This window comes from Gastrolobium bilobum, unplaced genomic scaffold (genome assembly GCF_033153095.1).
Source record: "Gastrolobium bilobum isolate Gb01-03AN ecotype WA unplaced genomic scaffold, APGP_CSIRO_Gbil_v1 utg55317, whole genome shotgun sequence".
Taxonomy (NCBI): domain Eukaryota; kingdom Viridiplantae; phylum Streptophyta; class Magnoliopsida; order Fabales; family Fabaceae; genus Gastrolobium; species Gastrolobium bilobum.
Genome location: NW_026899177.1, coordinates 33,532 through 57,389, shown reverse-complemented (window position 1 = coordinate 57,389; position 23,858 = coordinate 33,532). Strand labels below are relative to the sequence as shown.

Sequence of the window (23,858 nt, the reverse complement as noted above, 5' to 3'; positions counted from 1 at the left end):
ATATTTTGTAACTTGTTTTAAAAAACCGGTTTAAAGATAAAGCCGATACCGGTTTACACCGGTTCAACCGCGGTTTATGACCGGATCACCGGGTTGATACCGGATCGAATGCTTAAACGGTCCAATACTGAAACCGGACCGGTTGATGGGCCGGTTTCCGGGCCAACCGGTCCGACCGAACGGGTCGGGCCGGTTTTAATAACACGGACTAGAACTTTTGGTTTGATGGGTAACGCGCGTTGTCATTTTTTTAGGCGCCCTTTGCTAATGGCAAAAGATAATTTTATCAAAGAAAAATATAATTATTGAAAAAATGGTGGGAAAAATGAGGAAGTAAAATTGCTTCAAGTTTAAATTTGTTGGAGAAATAAAAATACCACCATCAAACAGGTATTCTCAAGTGACCATTTTTTTTCATTTTTACACTCAATAATTTTTCCATCAAAACTTTTTTCTTAGGCAAATTTTTTTTATTCCATATCAAACATGGTCATTTATGAATCTCATCTATCACTTTCCTAGCATTCTCACAAAAATTCACCTATCAAACGGCCTCTAAGAAAAAAGTGTCTGGACACACATTTGGATTATTTTAAAAAAGAGGTAGACATAAAAAGATGTGAGTCTCGTTGAAAAATAAAGATAAAAAAATAAAAGTGTAGGTCTCATATCTTTTTGTGTCTATTTCTTTCTTAACATGAACTAAATGTGTATCCTTTAAACTTTAAAAGGACACACACTTTACTCATATTAAAATCATTTCCGACTAGTTTGATTCGGGGTGAATTCTGAAATTAAGATTTTAAACCCTCCTAAAAATAGTACGATCGAACACATACACTCATCCTCACCTGTTCAGTTCTCTAACACCAACTAAGCTATCATCATTATTATTTTGGTGTCATTTTCTTTGGAGTTAACCGTACTTACTATAGTTGTGTATGTATCGTATGAATTATTTTGAATTTATATCTGTTCAGATACTTAGGCTTTGTTACACAGCGTAGCCCGGTGGTAGCTGATGAAGGTTGTTAACGGCTTCTTCTGATGTACCTGTAGAGTTTATGTGATTGGGGTGAAGTGAATGGTTTAAGGACAAAAGCAATCAACATACACAATCGAAAGTAAAGAAAAGAAGGAGATAAAAGTAAAAGAGACATATAAGTACATGTGCTCAAGCCTGAACAATTGAATTATAAGGAAACCTGTGGTTCAAATCAATACAATGGATCCATTGGCTATATCTGCGTAAGGGGGGAACATTGTCCCAATGAATTTGTATATCTTTCAAACTTTCTCAAAACTCATTATTTTGGTCATAAAGTCAGCACTTTATCTGTGTGTCAACTTTCTTTAGCACTAAAATAATTTTCCTCTATTTCCAAAAAAAAAAAAAAAAATTCCTCTATGCTCTCTTTGACAAAGTGGCATTATATACTAATGTGTTTGCTCTGCTCCTCACATGAAGACTTGGATTCTTAGCCAATAATATAGCATTCCGATTATTTCACCTAATTGTCACTTACTCACTCCTCCTTGTGTAATGTCAAATTCTTTGAACAACCTTGATAACATATGTGAAGACTAGGGTGACAAAACGAGACAGCGGATTAAAATAGAAAAATTGAAACCCAAACACAACCTACTGCGAGTCGAGTGTCACACAGATTGATATGCAAAAATTAAAAATTTAATTTTTTTTCTTAAAAAATTAAAAAAAAGAAGACAAAAACTAAATAATATATGCGAGTTGACCCGTGATTCGCAATGGAGCATGTGAAAATCATCAAATTTGAATTTTTTTATTTTTTTCGATAAATTATTTTTTTGTGTATTAACATGTGGGTCATGATACTTTTTGTCACCCCCAGCGAAGATCATGCCTTAGTAGTTGATAAAGCAAACATAATATACCACTTACTCATCCAATTAAGGGGTTTGTTTATAAATAATAAGAAGAGATTAACTATTGATCGGTTCAAAAACTAAGAGAAGATATATATAGAGAGTGAGAAATATAAGAGCGAACTCTTTAAGGAGGACGTAAAAAAGAAGAGAGAGTAAAAATAAGAAAACTCAACAAAAGAGGAGAAAAGAAGAAAAGAAAAATTATTTTTTTATTTTTCTAAAATGTAATCCCATGGCGTAATTATTTTTCTTGTTTTATTTATTATATTCTTTTGAAACTATGATTGGTTTCTTTTCATTTTGTGTAAGATTATATACATTAAAAATTATACTTGTATCACTTTTAACATACTTATAAATTTGAGTTTGATATTAAGTTAATGAGTAGGGTTATATTGACAAATATTTCTTTTTACAAACTATACAATGTCTGACAGTGATCGGTAATACTCTACTAGTGTATTACCGGTCAGACATAGTGTAGTTTATAAGAATTTGTAAATATAATATTCTCCTAATTTAATTGTATATAAAATTAGGGGTAGGATATTGTAACAACCAATTAAGGTTACTACCAATCAATTTCACCGTTAGATCGATTATGTTGATCCATGTGTTATATTCATTTCCATCTTTGTATGGTTAACCTTAATTGATTGTTTACAATATCCTACCCCATAAAATATTGGAATAGGTTATTCTGCTTACTCTTAATTTGCCTACCTTTGTCTACCTCTCTCAACACCATTAGATTATAATTCCATCCAATGGTGGAGATTTGCAGGATAAAATAAACCCTACCCATTTTTTTCTCCTCACTGCCTCCCACACTTTCTCTCTATCGATAAAGAGAGAGACAGATAAGCACATACGATCGAAATCCCTTATGAGTTTGAATTGATTTTTTTTTCACATCTATTTGTTATGACTTTGGTAAAATAGTTTTGGTGAACGTGGTGGATGCCCAAGATGCCACTAGTATAACATTTATTCGAATACCAAATCCTTAGTTTTCTCTCTCTTCAATGGCGCTTCAGCAACTAACTGAGTACGAACACAAGCGACTCAACAAAATCTCATGAGGATGAAATCAACGAATTAGCCGAAGATCCATAATTAAATAATAATATGAATTCAACATATATGATTAATTAGCAAATTCTGACAAATTGAGGAATAGTATCAATTACAATGGTCAAGGGAAAGATGATCATTGGCGAAAGAGAAACACCTTTTAAATTTTGAATTTTCAACTTTGTCCTTTATAAAATTTCAAAATTGATAGTAGACTTCACGAAGATGATGGTCAAGGGGGTGGGAGGAGAGAGAAAGAGTGGGAGGCAGTGAGGAGAAAGAAAGGGGTAAAAAGATTTATTTTATCTCGCAAATTTTCACTGTTGGATGAAATTATAATATAATGGTATTGAGAGGGGTATATAAAGGTAGAAAAATTAAGAGTAGGCAGAATAACATATCCCAAAATTATTATAAGATTGTGACTTTAATTATTTCTATGCTATGTACATTTGAAGTTAAAAAGTTATGCAAAGAGGAATTAAAAAGTTATATCAATATTATAACTCGTAAAGTGATAAAATAAAAAAGTTTACAAAAAAATAAGTGATAAAATAAATCTACGATTACATTTTCTCTGTGAGAATCAAAAATTATGACTGAAGCTCTTCAAACTTGATTTTTGTTCTTTCTGCTGAATAATGAGTAGAATTTAAATACAATGTAAAAGGGACTTCAATTTATTTTTTCCACAAAGATAAACTTTTTAAACCTAAAATATATATATGAAAAAAATATTTACCAATTTTAAGTGAACCAAATATGTTTGGTATATATTTTTTGGGTTCGCTTTTTCTACAGTCAATATCTACATTGAGTCCAAAATGATGTCGTTTTGAGGCAAAAATCAAGGTATTTTTATAATTATAATTTATATCAGGGTTATTTATTATAATTTTTTAATTTTTCGATCCAAAACGACGTCGTTTTAGGAGTAAATGTAAATAATTTATCTACATTTACTGTAGAAACATTAAACCATGTTTCTTAGTTTTTTACATTCACTTCTCCATGAAGTTTGGAGGTGAAAGAATGAGAATATAAAAAATCATGACATCAAATTATATTCTTTAATATAATACACTTTTTTCTTATATATATATATATATATATATATATATATATATATATATATATTCTTATATATATATATATATATATATATATATATATATGGCCTTATTTGTGGAGAGAAAATGGGTGGGTCCCACCATTACAAGAATAAAATAAAAAGATGGGTGCGAAAATCAAAGTGAGAGAAAATAAGAGAAATTGTCTTATGTGAAAGGAGAGTAATATTTCCTATATATATATATATATATATATATATATATATATATGGAATAAGATATCATGCCTATCATTTTTCATGTCTATTCCATTTACTCTCTTTCAACACTGTTAAATCAGAATCTTTAGTAATCATGAAAAATAAAGATAGGGATAACTTATTATATATATAAAAAATAAGTAGGTGTTGCGACTTCGGCAAGTGCACCGGTCGTACAAGTAATAAAGTGGTAAAATAAAGTTGCCGATCCCACGAGGACTGATGACCAATCACTAATTTATCTATTTAATTAAAGCTGGATCGATCGTGAAAGGTTTCCTTGAGAATATTTTAATTTAATTAAAACAGAATTTTTAAACTTATTTTTTAGTTTTCAACATTTAAGAAATTAAATTTAGAATTAATAATGCTAGAAAATTGGTTTTAAGTTTTACTAAAAAAACGTAGCTAGGACTCAACTTTCCCAATGTTTTCTTAACGAGTTTAAATATTCTTATAATTAAGATTCAAGATTAAGTTATTAACAGTTCTTTCTATATTTGATTAGATCTCAATCCCTTGGTAATTCAATCATTTACCCCACTCAAAAGCCTAATCCCTTAGTACTTTTTCATAAAGTAAGCATTAACACAAGAATATTCAGTTATAGAATTCATAAGTCTATTCCTAGATCATACAAATTCCAGCAATCAACCAATCGGAATCGATACACCAACATTCCTATTGTCATGTACGACTCAAGTGTTTATCTACGAGTGATCAGTTCATAAATAAAGTTAATCAATAAGAAATAGATTGATTGCATAACTTTAAATCATGAATATAAATTATAAGAAAGGCAAACAGCGTTCAAGAACCCATTGGTTTCGTTTCGCCCTAACTACTTAAAGAAAATTAGCCTGACATAATCAGGAAAACAAGAACAATAGATGAAAAGAAACTAAAATTCATAAAAAGAAAAATAAAACCTGGTCTGCACAGTGAAGCTTTGACCGTTCCTTCGTTCCTTTGCCTTCTGAATGCACTCCTCTGCCTCGTCTTTCGAATAATTCCCATCACGGCCTTCTTCGCGTTCTATTTAAAGGCTTAAAATTGGGACTTTATTTTTGGACCAGCTCACTGGGGAGCTCGCTCAAGCGAGCTGCTCAGCGAGAACTTTTCTTATCCTCGCTCACTTGCTTGCTGAAGCGAGCATCAGACCGAGCTTGATTATGCTTCTCGCTCACTTGCTCGCTAAAGCAAGCAATAGAGCGAGCGTGACCAAATCTTTAATTTCTTATTTTTCTTTTATCTTTTTGCTGTGCCAACTGCTTTCCCATCCTCGTCAGGTTAGTAATTTGTTATTCTTAGTATGAAACAATAAAAAGGATTAGGATCTTACCTAGTTGTTGGCATTTTACTAAACTTTAAGATTTTATTAATTAACACTATATTTTTAATTATATTAATTATTATTTGCACTATAGTTGATATTAAAAGCATGGTGTCTTTGACACTTATCAAATCATTTCCAGCTTTACTCATTGTTGTCCTTAGCAATGAATTAAATTAAAAGCATGGAATAATGTAACACTGTAAAAAGCATGCTTAATATAAGACTAGACAATATATCAATTTAAAAATGATCAGACTTAGGTAGAAAAATAATAGGATTTTTAAGAACCAACATTTGATTAAGCAGTCTTGAAATTAAGCAAGTTATAAAATCAAAGCATGAGTTCTATCAATCAAGCATAAAAACTGAATTCTAACACATCCCTCACTGGATACATCAAGTCGCTCAATATTCATCTGTCTAAGGGTAAGTGTTTTACTCAAAATTCTACTGTACCAATATTTTCATAAGCTTGATAATATTCTCACTTTTCAAGTTAGTTTACATGCACAAAAGTTCAAAAGGTCTTTATTCAGGTTGTAATAGGGCTTGGCTAAATGTAGGATAAATAAGAGAAAACTGGCTAAAACATTGGAACACAGAAAAATCATGGTAAAGTGTAAACACTCAAACTAATAATCATTTTCCTCCCTCTTTTCTCCTTTTTCTTTTTCAGCACTATTATTTTTCTCTGTATTTTTCTTTTTCAACCCCCAATACTTTTCTTTTTCATTTTCATTTTCTTTCAGCACTTTTATTTACATAGAAGCAATAATTAATTTTCTTTTTCACCATTTTCAACTTTTGCTTTTGCTCCATTAACCTAACCTCTTTTTTCACCACTTTGAATTACATGATAAAGTATTCGTGTTTGCACCCTACCATGAAATTTCTATAATCCAATCTTATTTAAGGTAGATGTGTATGTGGAGTGGCTAATTAAACTATAGGTTTTTAAGAAAAGAAAAAGGCTTAGGCTCAAGGGGCTAAACAAAGGATATCATAATGGTTAGCTTTTTAGCTAAGTAGCTAAAATAATAAAATGCTTCAATCATTTCAAACATGCATGCAAACAACCATTTTAAGGAGAAACAAAGCAAGTTCTAAAAGTATTTTCAACAGTAAAATGCACACCGAAAAGAATTTTTTGTTTAGGCTCAAAATCTCACGACTAATGGTGTGTGATTCAGTTAATTATGCTCTTTCTCAATTACTCATACTGTAATTTTATTAGTCTTACTGACTCTTAGACTAACTCAATCAATGCTTATTCTTAAAAATATACAATATATTCTAAGTCATCACATCATAAATTAATTTTACTGACTAATTCTTACTTAACATGATTTAATAATTCAGACAAAGAGGAGAAAATAAAAATAAATGAAAATTAAGAGGAGAAGTTAAAAGAAAATTTTCTGTTTATCTGAAAATTTTTGAAGCTCTACGCATCCTCACAGGAAAATCTAACTTCTACTGTATATGGCGGTTCTCCCCATTCCCAGATTTAGAATTTTGTTGTCCTCAGCAATGGACTACACATCGGAAACAAAGAGCACACAGTAATAACAAAAACAAGTAGTAGCATAAGAAAATCATCAAATATACATCACCATGGAGATCAAAAGTTAAAACTAAAATAAAACAAGAAGAACGAAAACAAAAACTAAATGCAGCAAAATAAAATAAAAGTATGAATCTGTTGGGTTGTCTCCCAACAAGCGCTTGTTTATCATCATTAGCTTGACGTTACAACTTCATTAGTCATGGTGGCTTGTAGCCGGAGTTCAAAGATGATGTCATCCTTTTTCTCATAAATTGTGCTTTGCCGTAATAATATTCTCGTGCATATGGGCGATAAGGTTTGACCTCAAGAACTCTAAACTTAGTCTTGATATGCTTTCCCCTTTCTTAGGTTTTGCCCTCTTCACCTTTGGCTTGCAGCTCTCATCTGGCTTATGATTTTTCCTTTCTTCCTCCTCAACCTTATTCTCGTCAATAAAGAAAATTTTCTCTGGTTGAGCTATAAGTGGTGGATTTTCTTTTAATTCTAACTTTGAAAACTGAGGAGACTGAGTAGCATTTATTTTGTTTTGCACAAATTTGTTGTCTTGATCAGTATCCAAAGACTAAAACTCATAATCGTCAGAGATAACATCAATGTCTTTTACTACTTCTTCCAATAGAACCTCATTTAATAGATTAGAAGATTGCAGAATCCTTGCAAATGATCCCTCTATTGAAGGTGCAGAGTTAATCTCATCTGCAAATGCTGCTATAGCTTCATCGATCACATCGATTTGAAAGCAGTTACCTTTTTCTTTTGGGTATTTCATGGCTTCAAACATATTGACAGTAAATTGCTCACCATTTACCCTAAATACTAACTTTCCTTGCTCAACATCAATCAAAACTCGAGTTGTAGCTAAGAAAGGTCTTCCCAAAATGAGAGGTACTTTAGAATCTTCTTTCATATCTAATACCACAAAGTCTACAGGGAAGATGTAATCATTAACCTTCACCAGTACGTCTTCAACCACTCCTTCTGGTTTCTTGATAGATCTGTCTGTAAGTTGTAAAGAGAGTAGTGTAGGCTTTAATTCAGTAATTCCTAGGGACTTAGCGAAGGAAAGTGGCATCAAATTGATGCTAGCCCCAAGGTCACAAAGTGCTCTACCCACATGAACATTCCCAATAGTGCAAGCTATGCTGAAACTACCAGGATCCTTGGGCTTCGGGGGTACTTTTTTTTGGATAATTGCACTACATTTCGCCGTCAAAGCTACTGTCTCCATTTCTTCTTTAAGTTTGTGCTTCCTTGACAACAAGATCTTCATGAACTTTGCATAACTAGGCATATTCTCTAAGGCTTCAATGATCAAAATATTTATTTGCAACTTTTTAAACATTTCTAAAAATTTAGAATATTGCTGCTTTTGTGTTGATTGTTTCAGTCTTTGAGGATATGGGGCTTTAACATAGGGTTATCCCCCAGCGATTTCATTCTTTCTTCTAAAAGAGGTTTCTTTATTAATTTTTTACGTAGAGTATCATTTAATGGTCCTTCGAAAATTATGACCTTTTCATCAATAGGGTTATCAGCTTTTTCTTCAGCAGACTTTTCTTTTTCTGAATCATTTTTACTGCTTGGTGCAACTATAGGCTTTTCCACAGGTTGAATTACTATCCCACTCTTTGTAGTGATGACATTACATTGTTCTTTGGGATTAATGATAGTATCACTAGAAAAGGTACCTGGAGGCCTCTCAACCATCTGCTTGGCAAGCTTACCAATATGAATTTCCAGATTCTTAATATATGCTTCTTGATTTTTGAGAGATGTTGTTGTCTGAGCCAATTTCTCTATAGCTATTTCCCACGCGGCAGGTTGAGGAGTAAGTTGTACTGGCTGAATTCCCATATTAGCTTGTTGTGGTGCTCCTTGATTATATGAAAGTGCAGGATGGTTCCTCTAGCTAGGATTATAAGTGTTGTTGTAAGGATTGTTCTCCTTACTTTGGTCGTACCAAAGAGAATTCACCTGAGCTGGGTTTATAGTAATCATTGCCTCACAATTATCGGCATTGTGAGATCCGCCACAAGTGTTGCATACCACAGGAAACTGGGCATTAACTAAAGAAATCTGAGACTGAGTGAGAAGTTTTGTGATTTCTTATAACCTCTGATCCATCTTCTCTTGTTTGGTCAGCATAGCGTCATAACCTTCCAACAACATCACTCCTCTCATAGGCAGCGCTATCGTGACCTCGTTGTCTTCGAAGGCCATTTTCTCAATTAACTCGATGACTCTGGTTGGAGTAATCTCTCCTATACTACCTCCAGCTGCAGCATTAAGGAGTACTCTATAGGTTGCCGTAATCTCTTTATAAAAGATTTGCACCTTCTCGCCATTCGATAGAACGTACTGCATACGTCTCCTGATTAGTTCTTTAAATCGCCCCCGTCCCACACACAGGGATTCTCCTTCGAGCTGCTTGAAGTTGTCAATCTTTTCTTTCAACTCATAGAATCGGGAGAGTGGGAAAAATTTCTTTTGGAATTTTTCAACTAATTCTTCCCACGTGGAAATGCTATTAGCAGGTTGCAATTCCAACCAATTAAGTTCTCTCCCTTTTAAAGAAAAGGGAAAAAGCATTAGTCGGATTGCTTCAAATGGTACCTCATTAGCTTTAATGAGATTACATAACTGTAGGAATTTATTGATATGGCGGTTTGGGATTTCAATCGGGTCTCCTTCAAATAGATTACTTTGGATTAAATTTAGGAAAGAGGCTTTTATTTCGAAATTATTGGCTGGAAATTGAGGCCTTCTAATACTCGCAGTCGGATGCGAGAAAATAGGATTTAGGAAGTGGTTCATCAGTTCTTCTGGTGGATTTTGGTTATCCTCGGCCATGACTGGTTCTTCAGCAGAACTGGAACTGGATGTGTCTTGTATCTTCTTCGCAGTCAAACGCTTCCTATTGATTATTTCTAATCGTCCTAACTCTGGTTCATACTGTAGGTCACTGGAGTTAACAGTGCCTCGCAAATGCATAAACCAGAACACTAAGGCTAAGTGGGCCCAACTAACGGAAACCACTAAACTAATAGAAAATTAAAAAAAAATAAGCAAAATAAAAACAAGAGAAACAAAAATAAAGCAAAAATAAAATAAAATAAAAAACGAAAATAAAAAAATAACTAAAAACTAAACTAATAAAATAAAATTTAAAATAAAAAAATGATCCAATCTATAATTTTATAGATATGATTAATATTGATTAAATCAGTCTCCGGCAACGGCGCCAAAAACTAGTTGTGACTTCGACAAATGCATCGGTCGTACAAGTAATAAAGTGGTAAAATAAAGTTGTCGATCTCACGAAGACAGATGACCAATCACTAATTTATCTATTTAATTAAAGTTGGAATTTATCTATTTAATTAAAGTTGGATCGATCGTGAAAGGTTTCCTTGATAATATTTTAATTTAATTAAAATATAATTTTTAAACTTATTTTTAGTTTTCAATATTTAAGAAATTAAATTCAGAATTAATAATGCTAGAAAATTGGTTTTAAGTTTTACTAAAAAATCGTAGCTAGAACTCAACTTTCCCAATGTTTTCTTAACGAGTTTACCTCTTATAATTAAGATTTAAGATTAAGTTATTAACAGTTCTTTCTATATTTGATTAGATCCCAATCCCTTGGTAATCCAATCATTTACTCCACTCAAAAGTCTAATCCCTTAGTACTTTTTCATAAAATGATCATTAATGCAAGAACATTCAGTTATGGAATTCATAAATCTATCCCTAAATCATACAAATTCCAGCAATCAATCAATCAGAATCGATACACCAACATCCCTATTGTCATGCACGACTCATGTTTATCTATGAGTGATCAGTTCATAAATAAAACTAATCAATAAGAAACAGATTGATTGCATAACTTTAAATCATGAATATAAATTATAAGAAAGGCAAACAACGTTCAAGAACCCATTGGTTTCGTTTCGCCCTAACTACTTAAAGAAAATTAGCCTGACATAGTCAAGAAAACAAGAACAATAGATGAAAAGAAACTAAAATTCATAAAAAGAAAAATAAAATTTGGTCTCCACGGTAAAGCTTTGACCATTCCTCCGCTCCTTTGCCTCGTCTTCCGAATAATTCCCTTCATGGCCTTCTTCGTGTTCTATTTAAAGGCTTAAAATTGGGCCTTTATTTCTGGGCCAGCTCGCTGAGGAGCTCACTGAAGCGAGCTGGTCAGCGAGAACTTTTCTAATCCTCGCCCACTTGCTTGCTAAAGCGAGCAATAGAGCTAGTATGACCAAATCTTTTCCAAATCTTTAATTTCTGATTTTTCTTTTATCTTTTTGTCGTGCCAACTGCTTTCCCATCCTCATCGGGTTAGTAATTTGTTATTCTTAGTATGAAACAACCTGAAACAATAAAAAGGATTAGGATCTTATCTAGTTGTTGACATTTTACTAAATTTTAAGATTTTATTAATTAACACTATATTTTTAATTATATTAATTATTATTTGCACTATATTTGATATTAAAAGCATAATGTCTTTAACACTCATCAAAGGGTTTCCATTCATTTTTGTATATGTTGTATAAGATATCATTAACTCCAAGTCAGCTCATTAGTCAAGCGATGGATGATGGGTTGAAATAATTTGTTCATTAAAATTTAAAACCGAAAATTTGTCAAAAAGATAAAAGAAAAAGGGATAGGTAAGATAAAACACTTATATCTGTTCTTGAGATGTGTTTAAAGTTTTAATTTCAAAATTCATCCTGAATCGAATTAGTCGTGAATTGATAAATCGATTAAAATATTTAAAAAAAAAACTTCAAGAGTTGTTAAACACTAGCACTCGAATTGGGCATCATTTTCCGGACAGGTCGGGTCCATTTAGTTGTCTCCTTGAATAGGCCTTTTGACCTTGGTAAGGTAATATTTATAATGTTTGATCGGAATAATTTTTTGGTCAAATATTTTATCTATTAAGACATGACAGCTGGGATGCGTTACTCTTGCAGCCGCATCCCATGCAACGAACCGCGGCTAACAACCAACCGCGTTCCGTGAGTTTTTTTTGGAGCATCCTCTTCTCTCTCTCTTAGATTACCTTAAAATCAACGAAGCAGTGAACTTTTGAAATACTCCACACACACGCTCTCTCTTTCTCTTTCTCTTTCTCTAAATAAGTAAATGCACTACACACAATTATTGTATCTACCCACAGAATTGTTTTGTGTTTGTACTTTCCCCATTTTTGCTCAATGGTTCATTACACTGTGTGGACAACAAAATTTATTTGCAGAATTTATTCAATGTGTCTGAATCATCCACACATTTCAATACAAATATGTACATACATACCATTAATACCGTCGATTTTAAAATGCTGGCAATTCAAATTTTTTTTTTTTTTTTTGTAAATAAGGCAATTCAATTTTAGGGTGTTGTTACAATGTTCGTAATTAATTTTGTGTCCCAAATCAAATCATTTGTTAGAGTTATGTAAAAAAAAAACAATCGTATCTGATGATGTCTATAATAAAATAATAATAAAATGTAAATTTTATACCTTAAAATATTAGTAATATTTAAAACACTAACTATAAAAAGGATAAGACTTCACCCAATTGATTTAAATTCAATTTATGAAACTTATAGTTTTTAATAAATAATTTATAAATATTAATGTAAGCTTTTTTAAATATTTTAAGGGAAAACTACTCTAATGCTATATGTGATAAATTTCTCTCCTACACACCTTTTGATAATTATGCCACTTTTTTCTCTTTTTTTTTCTTTTTTTTTTAGGTGGTGGAGCACACAAGTTTATCTCTATGACATGAAATAACTTATTTCCTTTAACATGAGATTAATAAAACTCATATTTTAATACTTGAAAATAAACTTGTTACTCTGTTTTTTTTTTTTTCAAAAAAAAAATGTTAAACCATCCCAGCTATAAAATTAGGTAACTGTGACAAAGGATAGAGAAAATGATCACAATGATTAAGAATATAGACCCTTTAGGTTTTTCCTATAATATTTTTTTTTTTGGAACTTGGATTTTCCTAAAAAATTATATCTATATAATATATGTGTGGGATTTGGCGTTGTTTTTTACGTGGCAAGGTTAATCGTTATCCATTTGGCAGAGCATCGAAGGGAAAGTAACGCGGAAAGAGAAGAGGAAGCTCCAAGAAACACTCACTGGAAAGTGAAAAAAAAAAAGCACCGCATTGTAATGAACCATTGAGCAAAAATGGGGAAAGTACAAACACAAAACAATTCTGTGGGTAGATACAGTAATTGTGTTATAGAAAACTAAGAGGATTTGAATATGTTGTTATATTTAATGAAATGGCTGATAGCCAATATATACACAAGTCGGTTATACAGAATCAAGGAGGATCAACTAGAATAAAGTATACTGTTCAACAAACTATACATGGAATAATAATAAACTATTCTTGCTAAAAACTAGGACTTAGTTGCTAAAGGATAAGATCAAAGGTGATCTTCTCCTAACACGCCCCTCAAGTTGGAGCATGAAGTGACGAAATGCCCAACTTGCTGCGAAGAAAACTGAATTGCTTCATGCCAAGCGGTTTGGTAAATATGTCTGCGAGTTGCTGATCTGTACGAACGTAGGTAGTAGTGATTGTATTGCTGAGAACATGATCGCGTACAAAATGACAATCAATCTCTATATGTTTGGTACGTTCGTGGAAAACTGGATTAGCAGCTATTTGCATGGCAGATTGGTTATCACAGTGCAACTGCATAGGGTGTGAATGTGGAACATCAAGCGAGTCCAGAAACGATTTGATCCATAACAACTCAGCTGTAGCTGCTGCCATTGAACGATACTCAGCTTCAGCGGAGGAGCGAGACACTGTGGGTTGCTTCTTTGTTTTCCAAGAGATAGGAGAAGTACCCAACATGATAAAATAACCAGTAACTGATCGACGAGTGAGTGGACAGCTAGCCCAATCCGAATCAGAATATCCACGAAGAAGGAGATCATTGTCGGATCGAAGGAGTAAACCTTGGCCAGGATCAGTTTTGATGTACCTTAAAACGCGGATGACAGCATCATATTGAGCAATAGTAGGATTTTGCATGAAATGGGAAAGAACATGGACGGAGTAACTTAACTCAGGTCTAGTAATTGTCAAGTAAACCAAACGTCCTATGAGTCTTCTGTAACGTGCGGGATCCGAGAATGGAGGACTTTCTGTAACTGCAAGCTTATGATTTGTTTCGAGAGGGAAGGCACATGGTTTGCACGCAAGGAGACCAGCGTCTTCCAATATGTCGAGAGCGTACTTTCGTTGGCTCAGAAAAAGACCTGATGGACCGTGAGCTATTTCGATGCCAAGAAAATATTTAAGAATCCCCAAATCTTTGATGTGAAAGCATGACTGGAGAAAGACCTTGACATCGGTGCATAAGGCATCATTGTCGCCCGTTAGAATAATGTCATCAACGTAGATGAGAAGAGCAACAAAGTGGCCATCTTTGTGTAAGGTGAATAGGGTGTAATCTGCCTTGGATTGGATGAAGCCATATGATTCAATGGAAGACCACAACTTAGCAAACCAATTGTGAGGGGACTGCCGCAAACCGTAGAGAGATTTACGTAAGCGACATACTTGATGTGGTTTGTGATGATTGAAACCTTGTGGAACGCGCATGTAAACTTCTTCGGTAAGGTCTCCGTGTAGAAAGGCATTCGTAACATCCAACTGGTATAGGTGCCATGATTTGGCAGCAGCTACCGCAAGAAGTGTTCGGACACTCACCATTTTGGCTACAGGAGCATATGTATCGAAGTATTCTTCTCCAGCTATTTGATTGTTACCGGCAATGACCAACCGTGCTTTGAATCTCTCCACTGTACCATTTGAGTTGTACTTAATGCGGTATACCCACTTGCATGGAATGACACGTTTTCCTGGTGGCAAAGAAGTGAGTTCCCACGTGAGATTTTGTTCAAGGGCATCTATTTCTTTTCGCATTGCTACACGCCACCTTTCATCAGTTACAACATCCTTGAATGTTTTTGGTTCAACACCAGAAGAAATGGCAGCAAGGAATTGTTGATGTTTGGGAGAGAATCTAGAACAAAAAACAAAGTTAGCAATAGGATAAGCCATACCTGAGGAAGGACTGGAAGAAGTAGAAGAAGCTAGTGGATTATGTGCGATGAATTTGGAGCATTCGAAATCTTGGAGATATGATGGAGGACGGCGAGAACGGTGACCACGTCCCAAAGGTGCAGATGGATGTGTGACTTCTGGGGGCTGTTCTTGTCGGATAGAAAGCTCATTGGAGACAGTAGGGGCAGATTCGGGCTGAGCCTGTTCAACAGGGAGAGTGTCTTCAATTAAAGGGACAAGGTTGGTAACAACTTGGGAATCAAAGGATGGGCTTTGTGGAGCAAGGGTTGGTTCGGGTGATATGGGGTTATGGGGGTTTGGGTCGTGAGGAATATCAGTGGTAGGAATGACTGTGGTTGGTGCAAAAGGAAAGGTGTTCTCTTCAAATACCACGTCTTTGGATACAAAAACAGTATGTGTTTCAAGGTTATAAAGCCTCCAACCCTTTTTGCCAAAAGGATATCCCAGGAACAGACACCGAGTTGATCGAGCTGCAAACTTGTCCAACGGTTTGGGACGTGGATGAGCATGGCAAAGACATCCAAATATGCGAATATGATCATAGCTGGGTGTGCGGTTGAAAAGACATTCATATGGTGTTTTTCCTTGGAGAAGAGGAGTGGGGGTTCTATTGATTAAATGTACCGCAGTTAGAACACATTCACCCCAAAACTCGATAGGAAGACTAGCTTGAAAGCGTAATGCTCTTGCAACATTCAAAATATGTCTATGTTTCCGTTCAACACGACCATTCTGCTGTGGTGTGTCTACACATGATGTTTGATGTATAATTCCCATATCGGAATAAACCTTGCGGAGATTATGAGCACAAAATTATGATCCATTGTCGGAGCGTATTATTTTGACCATGGTATTAAACTGATTACGTACCATGAGAAGAAATCGAGTTAAGTATTGGAACGTTTCAGACTTGGTGGTCATTAAATAAACCCAGACGTTTCTGCTATAATCATCCACAATTGTTAAAAAATATCTTGCACCGGTTAGAGAGGTAGTTTGATATGGACCCCAGATATCGCAGTGAATAAGATCAAAGCATGCAGTAGTTTTATTAATGCTAATAGGGAATACAGTACGAGTTTGTTGTGCGCGTAGGCAAATGTCACAAACTGAAGGAGAATGACCCCTATTTTTATTCACTGTAACAAAAGGAAGAAAGCTTAAAAACTGAAATGAAGGGTGACCCAATCGACGGTGCCAAACATCTGCATTCTGTTGAGTGTGAGCCGCACATGCAGTAGAGATGGATTTGTTGTTGGATGAGTCATGCACATAAACACCAGCTTGCAATCTACCCAGTCCAGTCTTGATCCTCGTTATGGGGTCCTGCAATTCACAGCCATTGTGAGTAAAAGAAATGATGCAATTTGTATCAGCAAGTAATTGAGCAACTGATATGAGGTTGCATTGTAATTTGGGAACATATAACACATTCTGAAGAGAAATATGAGATGTCAACTTGAGACTGCCACTGTGATTGGAAACAAGTTGATCACCATCAGGTAAACCTATTGTAGTGGGTGGAATAGATGTAACATTGGAGATTAAATGGAGGTTCCCTGTCATGTGTTGAGAAGCGCCACTTCTCCTAACATGTGTAATGTGTAGTACATTTATTTATTTAGGGGCATTTGGTTGGAGCTATCTCATCACATATATAGGATTCGGATAAGTGGGATTCTTGAATCACCTTGTTTGGTTGAAAAGTTTCTAAAATTTTGCTATCAAAATCAAACCCCCATCAATCAAGTTTGCATGTCAATTTGGCCCAAATGCAAGGCAACAGATTTCCATTTGAGATGTGATATTGAATGATGTCTAGCTAAATGGAGAAATGGCTGATTAACCACACGACGACCATACCCTCAACTTGGGTGACAGGAGTGTACAGATGCTCGCCAGTTTCCAACAATGCCAGATCTCCACTTGGGCAATCTGCACCAAGTCGAAGAACAAGCAGATCTGGATCCTAGTTAAAAAGTCACAAATTCTAAATAGGAATTTTGTATAGGATTTCTTTCTTTTCTTTCAACGACAAGCAGATTTGAGGGAAAAAAGATAAAAACAAATTAAGACAAACTTGACAGGTCACACAGGATTGAGTTGTTTTGAAAAGCATCTCCAAGATTCAAATAAAATAGCATATGAATGAGTTGATGCTTTTTTTGCGTGGTGGCCGGTGTGATGCTTGGTGACCGGAAACCTCCACACAGATCACAAGGATATAAGTGACCCTTTACGAAAATATCAAAGTTTGTGTTTTGAGTGGGTAGATCTAGATCTGTGTTTTTGTACTAAAATAAAATAAAATAAAGGATAGGTGATTAAAAAAATTTAAAAATAAGGATATTTTCGTAATTATCACTTATTTCTCAATTTATATTTTACCTCAAACCAAACATAGATTTTATAAGTCTTATCTAATTTGTCCGGTAAAATGTTTTTTAACTAAATAACTTTTTTTACATTTTTCTACCAAACTCACTTTCTAACTATTTTTCTATTAATTATATTTTTTTCTAGTATTAAAAAAAAATTTCTTCGACCAAAAAATCAGAAAGAGAGAGTGTGCGTGGAATATTTCAAAAGTTCACTCCTTCGTTGATTTTGAGGTAATGTAAGAGAGAGACATAAGAGGATGCTCCAAAAAAAAACTCACAGAACGCGGTTGGTTGTTAGCCGCGGGTCGTTGAAATGATTTATTGACATGTGATAGATACACTAACACGTCTTTTGTATATGATTTTGCATGGAACGCAATTGTGCGAGTAATGTCCCAGTTCAATGATTGACGTGCCAAAAACATTGCATATGACGCATTACCCATTGTGTCATATCTTAACATATCTCACATCTTAAATATTGAAGTAAAATATTTGACCAAAAAATTATTCTGGTTAAACATTATAAATATTACATTACCAAAGTCAAAAGCTTGAATACGTAGAAAATGGGACAATTAAATGAATGATGTTCACGTGTTTTGATTTTGAGCATTGGCTAGAACTCTTGGTTTAATGGGCAAGGCGCGTTGTCATTTACTTTTTACGCGTTCGGAAAAAAAAATTATTTGTGGGAATATATTGACAAAGTAAAATTTTCAAAAATGTTATCAAAAAACTAGTTGATAAATCAAAGGGAGGGGTTGTAAATATATTGTGAATCATGTCATTTATTGTGAATTAATAATTAATTAATAAATTTGATTTACAAAAATCTTAACCATTGATTGGTTTAGATATGAGTGTGAGAAGTTATAAACGAAAATAGGTTGTAAATATAACCTTCCCCTAAATCAAATATTAGAAAAGTTAGCTTAAATTTTCTGATTTTATATTTGGTTGATTGTTCATAATTTATAGAAATGTGAGCTGATTTTGTAAAATTAATATTTGATAAATTTTTGGAAAAAAATTCTGTCATACCATAAAATGATCACCGGAACGGAACAAAGAAGCGTGAAACAAAGAGGAATGAAAAATAAGTGAGAAACCCACAATTTCATGGCGCAAAATATCACGGCCAGAGCTTTAACAAGAGGGAGTATTTTGGTTATGAAAATATTGTAGAATTATTTATATTCTATAAAATTTTTAATATTGAATTTTATAAATTTGTTAATCTTTGTAACATATATTATTCTAAAAATAATTTACATTTCACAATAATATTGAAATAAATTTAAAATTATAAAATCAAGTATTATTTCAACATATTTTTTTATTTTTTTTAACACCATAAGAAGCGATGCCTGCAGCATTTTAGCGGGCAATACCGGAAAATCATCCCAGATACTCTCACCCTTTAAAAAAAGCAAAAAATGTTGTGGGCTTTGGGGGGATGCATCGCAGCTCTCATAATTTCAGTGTGCCTCTTCACCTCCTTTTTTATAATTAGTGATTATCCTACATGCTCGTGGCCACATGAAAAGGAATCTTGCGGGATCATATTCAACAATTCTGCAGTACCACATTCATATTGGGTGGATCCCAGTTACGAAGTGATATGTGAAGACAACAAAGCGGTGATGTACATAAACTATGGAAGACGTGACGCAGCCGCCATTATAGCAGCACCTAATTCCACCACCACCTTCCGTTACATCACAACCGGAGTTGGATCAGGTCATCCCAATTATTGCTCTCTCATCAATTCTCTCTCCTTACCGTACGAAGACATCACCTTCTCCACTTTTCCTGCTGATCGTATTAGTGATTCTTTGATAGTTGTCAGCTGCGAAAAACCAGTAAATCATGATGGCTACTGGGACATCTCAGCAGCGCACTGTGGCAAAAACGAAAACCTTTATTATTCTTATGCTTTGTTCGGACCTTACGTCACGGCCGCAGACGTGGCGGAGTCATGCACCGTAGACTTGAAGGTAACGATAAGTCGGTTGAGAACGATGAGATGTAGCAGAAACTGTACTTATCCAGAGATTCAGAGTGAGTATGCGAAGGGGATAGACCTTCGGTGGCGACCATTACGCTGCGATGACCGGGAACCGGAACCGGAACCGGAACCGGATCGGGATGAGATTCAGGTTGAGTACAAGTACTCCTATTTTGGAAGTAAATCCGACTGCACGCAGCACGCAGTAGCGTACAGTTTCGTCTATTTTGGAATGAGTGGTAAGCTAATCTAATTCGTTATTTTTATTTTTATTATGCATTTTTTTGGTAAAAATTTTAATTATGCATTTAATTAATTGATGAGGGAGATTATATTAATCATTTATATATTTTCTTATAATCTCTTACCGCTATTTTTTTTTATTATTATTGGATTAAAATTAAATTAATAGTTCAATATAATAACTATAAAATAGTTGTAAAAAGTGCTGAGGAACTCCCTTGTTTTATGGTATATTTAAAACAACCTTGAATTTAAAATATCTTAAAAGAATTTTTCAAAGATAATTATTTTTTAAATAAAATCAATTTGGTTAAGAAATTAATCATTCATTTAAATCCGTGAAATTGGCATAAACTACCTTCTATAAAGCATTGTTGAATTTAAATGTAGAAAAATTAACTATGCATGTAATGTTACAATTTCATTTTCTTCTTTTATGAATTTCTTTATTAAAATTGTGATCTGTGATATGGGAAGACCACTCCTCATTTATAACCTGACTCGCTGTTAAATTTGTTTTTTCTAAACTTATTCAATAAAACGTATTTTTTTGTAGGAAAAAGTGAGTATCCATTCGAAGGATGTAAAATTGTGTCATTTTAAATAAGAGAAAGAGATAAATCATGAAAGAGAAAGTGAACGACAAAAATAAAGATATAAATTCCACCTCTTTAAAAATCACACAAGTTTTGTGACAAACACTTTTTCCCAAGGTGGCCCGTGGCTGCTTGGGGTAGGTGTGGAAGTGCAGTTCTGGACCACCAGTTCTCTGGTGAGCGAAACTTTGATCTCACTGACTGATGTAGGCGGAAATAATTTCCTAAGGGCTAGCTAGGGTGCCGTGTAAACAAGGGATCTTGAAGAGAGAGATGTTGCGCCATCTCCAAATATGCCTCTAGTCTCTAGAGAGGAGCCTACCAAAGATTGGCAAACTCCATGAGCTTCCCGTAGGCAATCTTTAACAATAGAAGAACCATATTTAGTGTGCTTCCATAATCTCGAGAGATACATGGGACTGCGCAAATGCAATCCAAAATTGAGGACGGTAGATAATTGACCAATGTACTCCAAGTCCCAAGAATATAAAATTTTAAGGTCCTTGATTAAAAAGCCTTTTGAAACTAATAGGCGAAGTTATTTAATTAAATAACATACCAATCGGCTAGTTCCAACAAATTAGTTTCCACATTTAAAAGCTTCCTGTGTATTTGTTTTTTTTTAAGGGTTTAAAATTTCTAAAGTTATTTTAGATAATTTTATTAAATATTCATCAAAATACATACAAAAAAGTATGTGGGATCCATATGAAGAAAAAGGAGAGAAAAAGAAAAAATGAGCTCTACACACTTTTATTGTGTTTATTTTGATAAACATTACATAAAGTTATCTAAAATAACTTTAGAAATTTTAAATCCTTTTTTTAAACATATTTCATCACTTATTTATTTATTTGTTTATTTTTATTTACTTATTTATTTATTTATTTTTCTCTTTTTTTTCATTAATATTTTTATTTGAGTTTATTGACTAACAAACCCAACATGGTTAAGGATAAAGGTATAATTCATATTAATGTATGTTGATATTTCATCATTTTATTTAAAACGTCTTAATTTATTTAGTATAGACATTCCATTGTCTATTGAATGCAATTTGTGTTGTAAGAAATTCAATAGAATATTCAAAATTCTTTTACGGATGATCAACAAACTTGAGTTGTATATATCAAAAAAAAAAAAAAAAAAAAAACTTGAGTTGTATTATCAATTATGTATTATCAAGATATTTTAACTATTAATTAGATTTATTTCCACAGGGATGGCATGGGTCGTTGTAAAATTTGTACTTGGGTCACCCTTTGTGGTTGCTTTCTTGATATGTAAATGGAGAAAAAGGAATTTATCCGGAGATGTTGATGACACGGTTGAAGATTTTATACAGAGTCACAATAATTTCATGCCCATAAGGTACTCTTACTCTGAAATAAAAAGGATGACCAAAGGTTTCAAGCTTAAGTTAGGTGAAGGAGGCTATGGTACTGTTTATAAAGGGGACCTTCGAAGCAAACGTATTGTAGCTGTTAAGGTATTATTGACCAAGGCCAAAACCAATGGAGAGGAGTTCATCAATGAAGTTGCAACCATTGGAAGAATTCGTCATGTCAATGTGGTCCAGCTAATTGGATTCTGTGCTGAGAGAACAAAGCAAGCTCTTGTCTACGAGTTCATGTCTAATGGGTCTCTTGAGAAACACACATTTTCACAAGAGCAAGCAAACTTACCAATAAGCTACCAGAAAATCTATGACATTTCTCTTGGAATTGCTCGTGGGATTGAATACCTACACCAAGGTTGTGACATGCAAATCATACACTTTGATATAAAACCTCATAACATTCTTCTTGATGAGAATTTCAAACCCAAGATATCCGATTTTGGGCTGGCAAAGTTGTACCGAATAGATGAAAGCATTTTATCCCTAACAGCAGCAAGAGGAACAATGGGATACATGGCTCCTGAGTTGCTGTACAAAAACATTGGAGGCATCTCACACAAAGCTGATGTTTATAGTTTTGGGATGATGTTGATGGAAATGGCAGGTAGAAAGAAGAACTTAAATTTTATGGAGAATTCTTGGCAAAACTACTTTGCTAAATGGGTTTATGACCAATTTGAGGAAACAATAGAAATAAACAATGCCACCGATGAAGAAAAGAATATAGCAAAGAAGATGATTGTGATAGCCTTAAAATGTATACAAATGAAGCCAGGTGATCGTCCCTCAATGAACGAAGTGATAGAGATGCTTGAAGCTGATGATGTGCTCCAAGATGTTCTTCCACCAGATCCAGGACCTCTCCTAACTTGGCAAAGGATGTCAGCAGATGAAAATGGATTTGATGACAACTTCCATTCATCATGAGTTACACATGGAGGATCAATGAGCATGAGAATAAAACTGATAAGTGAAGGCTTTCATACATTTATATCTTTTTCTATGCATATGCTAATTTAGAAGTAATCAGTTGTATTATTTCTCATCAAACCTGCTTGTAAAGTATTAGAAGCTGCATGATAAACAAGCTTATATATTTCTCTATGCTTGGCCCTCTCTTCATGCGATCTCTTCCTCATGGTCATGTTTTGATTTCCCATATCTGTGCGCAAGGTGCTAAGAAGTTTCTCAAAGTCCTTTGTGAGATACTTTGCTTTGATTGTCTGGCGATGCTCTTACATAGTTTCTGAATATTGAGAAAACTCATGCATGGCTTTTGCCACCCCTAATATAACACGACATTAAATCTGTAAACACTAATATTCACACCATTGTAATTTGATCAATTCCATTGTATATGATGCATGAAGCATTATTACATATTGTGAAGGTAAGCATCCTCGAGCTTGTGGCTGAGAGAAGCTCATCAAGAGAGGGAATGTAGAATTTGATCACTTGTGCGCGCGTTAAGTTAGTATGATTTAAGGGTTTTGTGAATGTTATGTAACAGCAAAATGAATACATCATGTCATAGAGACATGTTTTTGTAGGGCCCATCAAATATTAGAAAAAAAAATAAACAAAAAAGCTAGCACGGAAAACGATCTGATAGTAGGAGGAAACAAGATTTTACAGTAACATGATATTAGCTTTTCCCATGATTTAATTGGAGAATTGATATTATCAGTTAAAAGTTAAAACCATTCTCCGAAGGGTCTAGTGAAAAGATTCATGTATACAAGTTGTGAAGAGATACATCATAGGGCAAGTATGTAATTTACCCAAAGTGTTTTGGGGGATGGAACTTGTTAGACAAACCATAAAACTGACGTGAGCAATCCTATTTTATGGTTA

The 23,858-nt window shown here is 33.9% G+C and overlaps 2 protein-coding genes across 2 annotated transcripts; one reads left to right on the top strand and one right to left on the bottom strand.

Moving 5' to 3' along the window:
- Window positions 1-7,777: 7,777 nt before the first annotated feature.
- On the bottom strand, window positions 7,778-9,069 carry LOC133287988 (uncharacterized). The gene is made up of 2 exons (XM_061485684.1): window positions 8,728-9,069; window positions 7,778-8,545 (listed from the first exon to the last, which is right to left on the bottom strand). Exons 1-2 carry the CDS (start codon window positions 9,067-9,069, stop codon window positions 7,778-7,780), a joined length of 1,110 nt encoding a protein of 369 aa, XP_061341668.1.
- Window positions 9,070-19,194: 10,125 nt separating this feature from the next.
- On the top strand, window positions 19,195-22,976 carry LOC133287985 (LEAF RUST 10 DISEASE-RESISTANCE LOCUS RECEPTOR-LIKE PROTEIN KINASE-like 2.8). The gene is made up of 2 exons (XM_061485682.1): window positions 19,195-20,005; window positions 21,826-22,976. Exons 1-2 carry the CDS (start codon window positions 19,195-19,197, stop codon window positions 22,929-22,931), a joined length of 1,917 nt encoding a protein of 638 aa, XP_061341666.1. The 3' UTR covers window positions 22,932-22,976.
- The last annotated feature ends 882 nt before the right edge of the window (window positions 22,977-23,858 follow it).

What these genes read in the sequence shown, in the direction of transcription:
- LOC133287988 (XM_061485684.1), bottom strand. Translation starts at nt 9,069, where the DNA reads ATGGGAATTCAGCCAGTACAACTTACTCCTCAACCTGCCGCGTGGGAA. An exon ending in ATAACCCTATTGATGAAAAG is followed by an intron (nt 8,546 to 8,727) that starts GTCATAATTTTC and finishes ATGTTTAAAAAG; the next exon opens with TTGCAAATAAATATTTTGAT.
- LOC133287985 (XM_061485682.1), top strand. Translation starts at nt 19,195, where the DNA reads ATGTTGTGGGCTTTGGGGGGATGCATCGCAGCTCTCATAATTTCAGTG. An exon ending in CGTCTATTTTGGAATGAGTG is followed by an intron (nt 20,006 to 21,825) that starts GTAAGCTAATCT and finishes TTATTTCCACAG; the next exon opens with GGATGGCATGGGTCGTTGTA.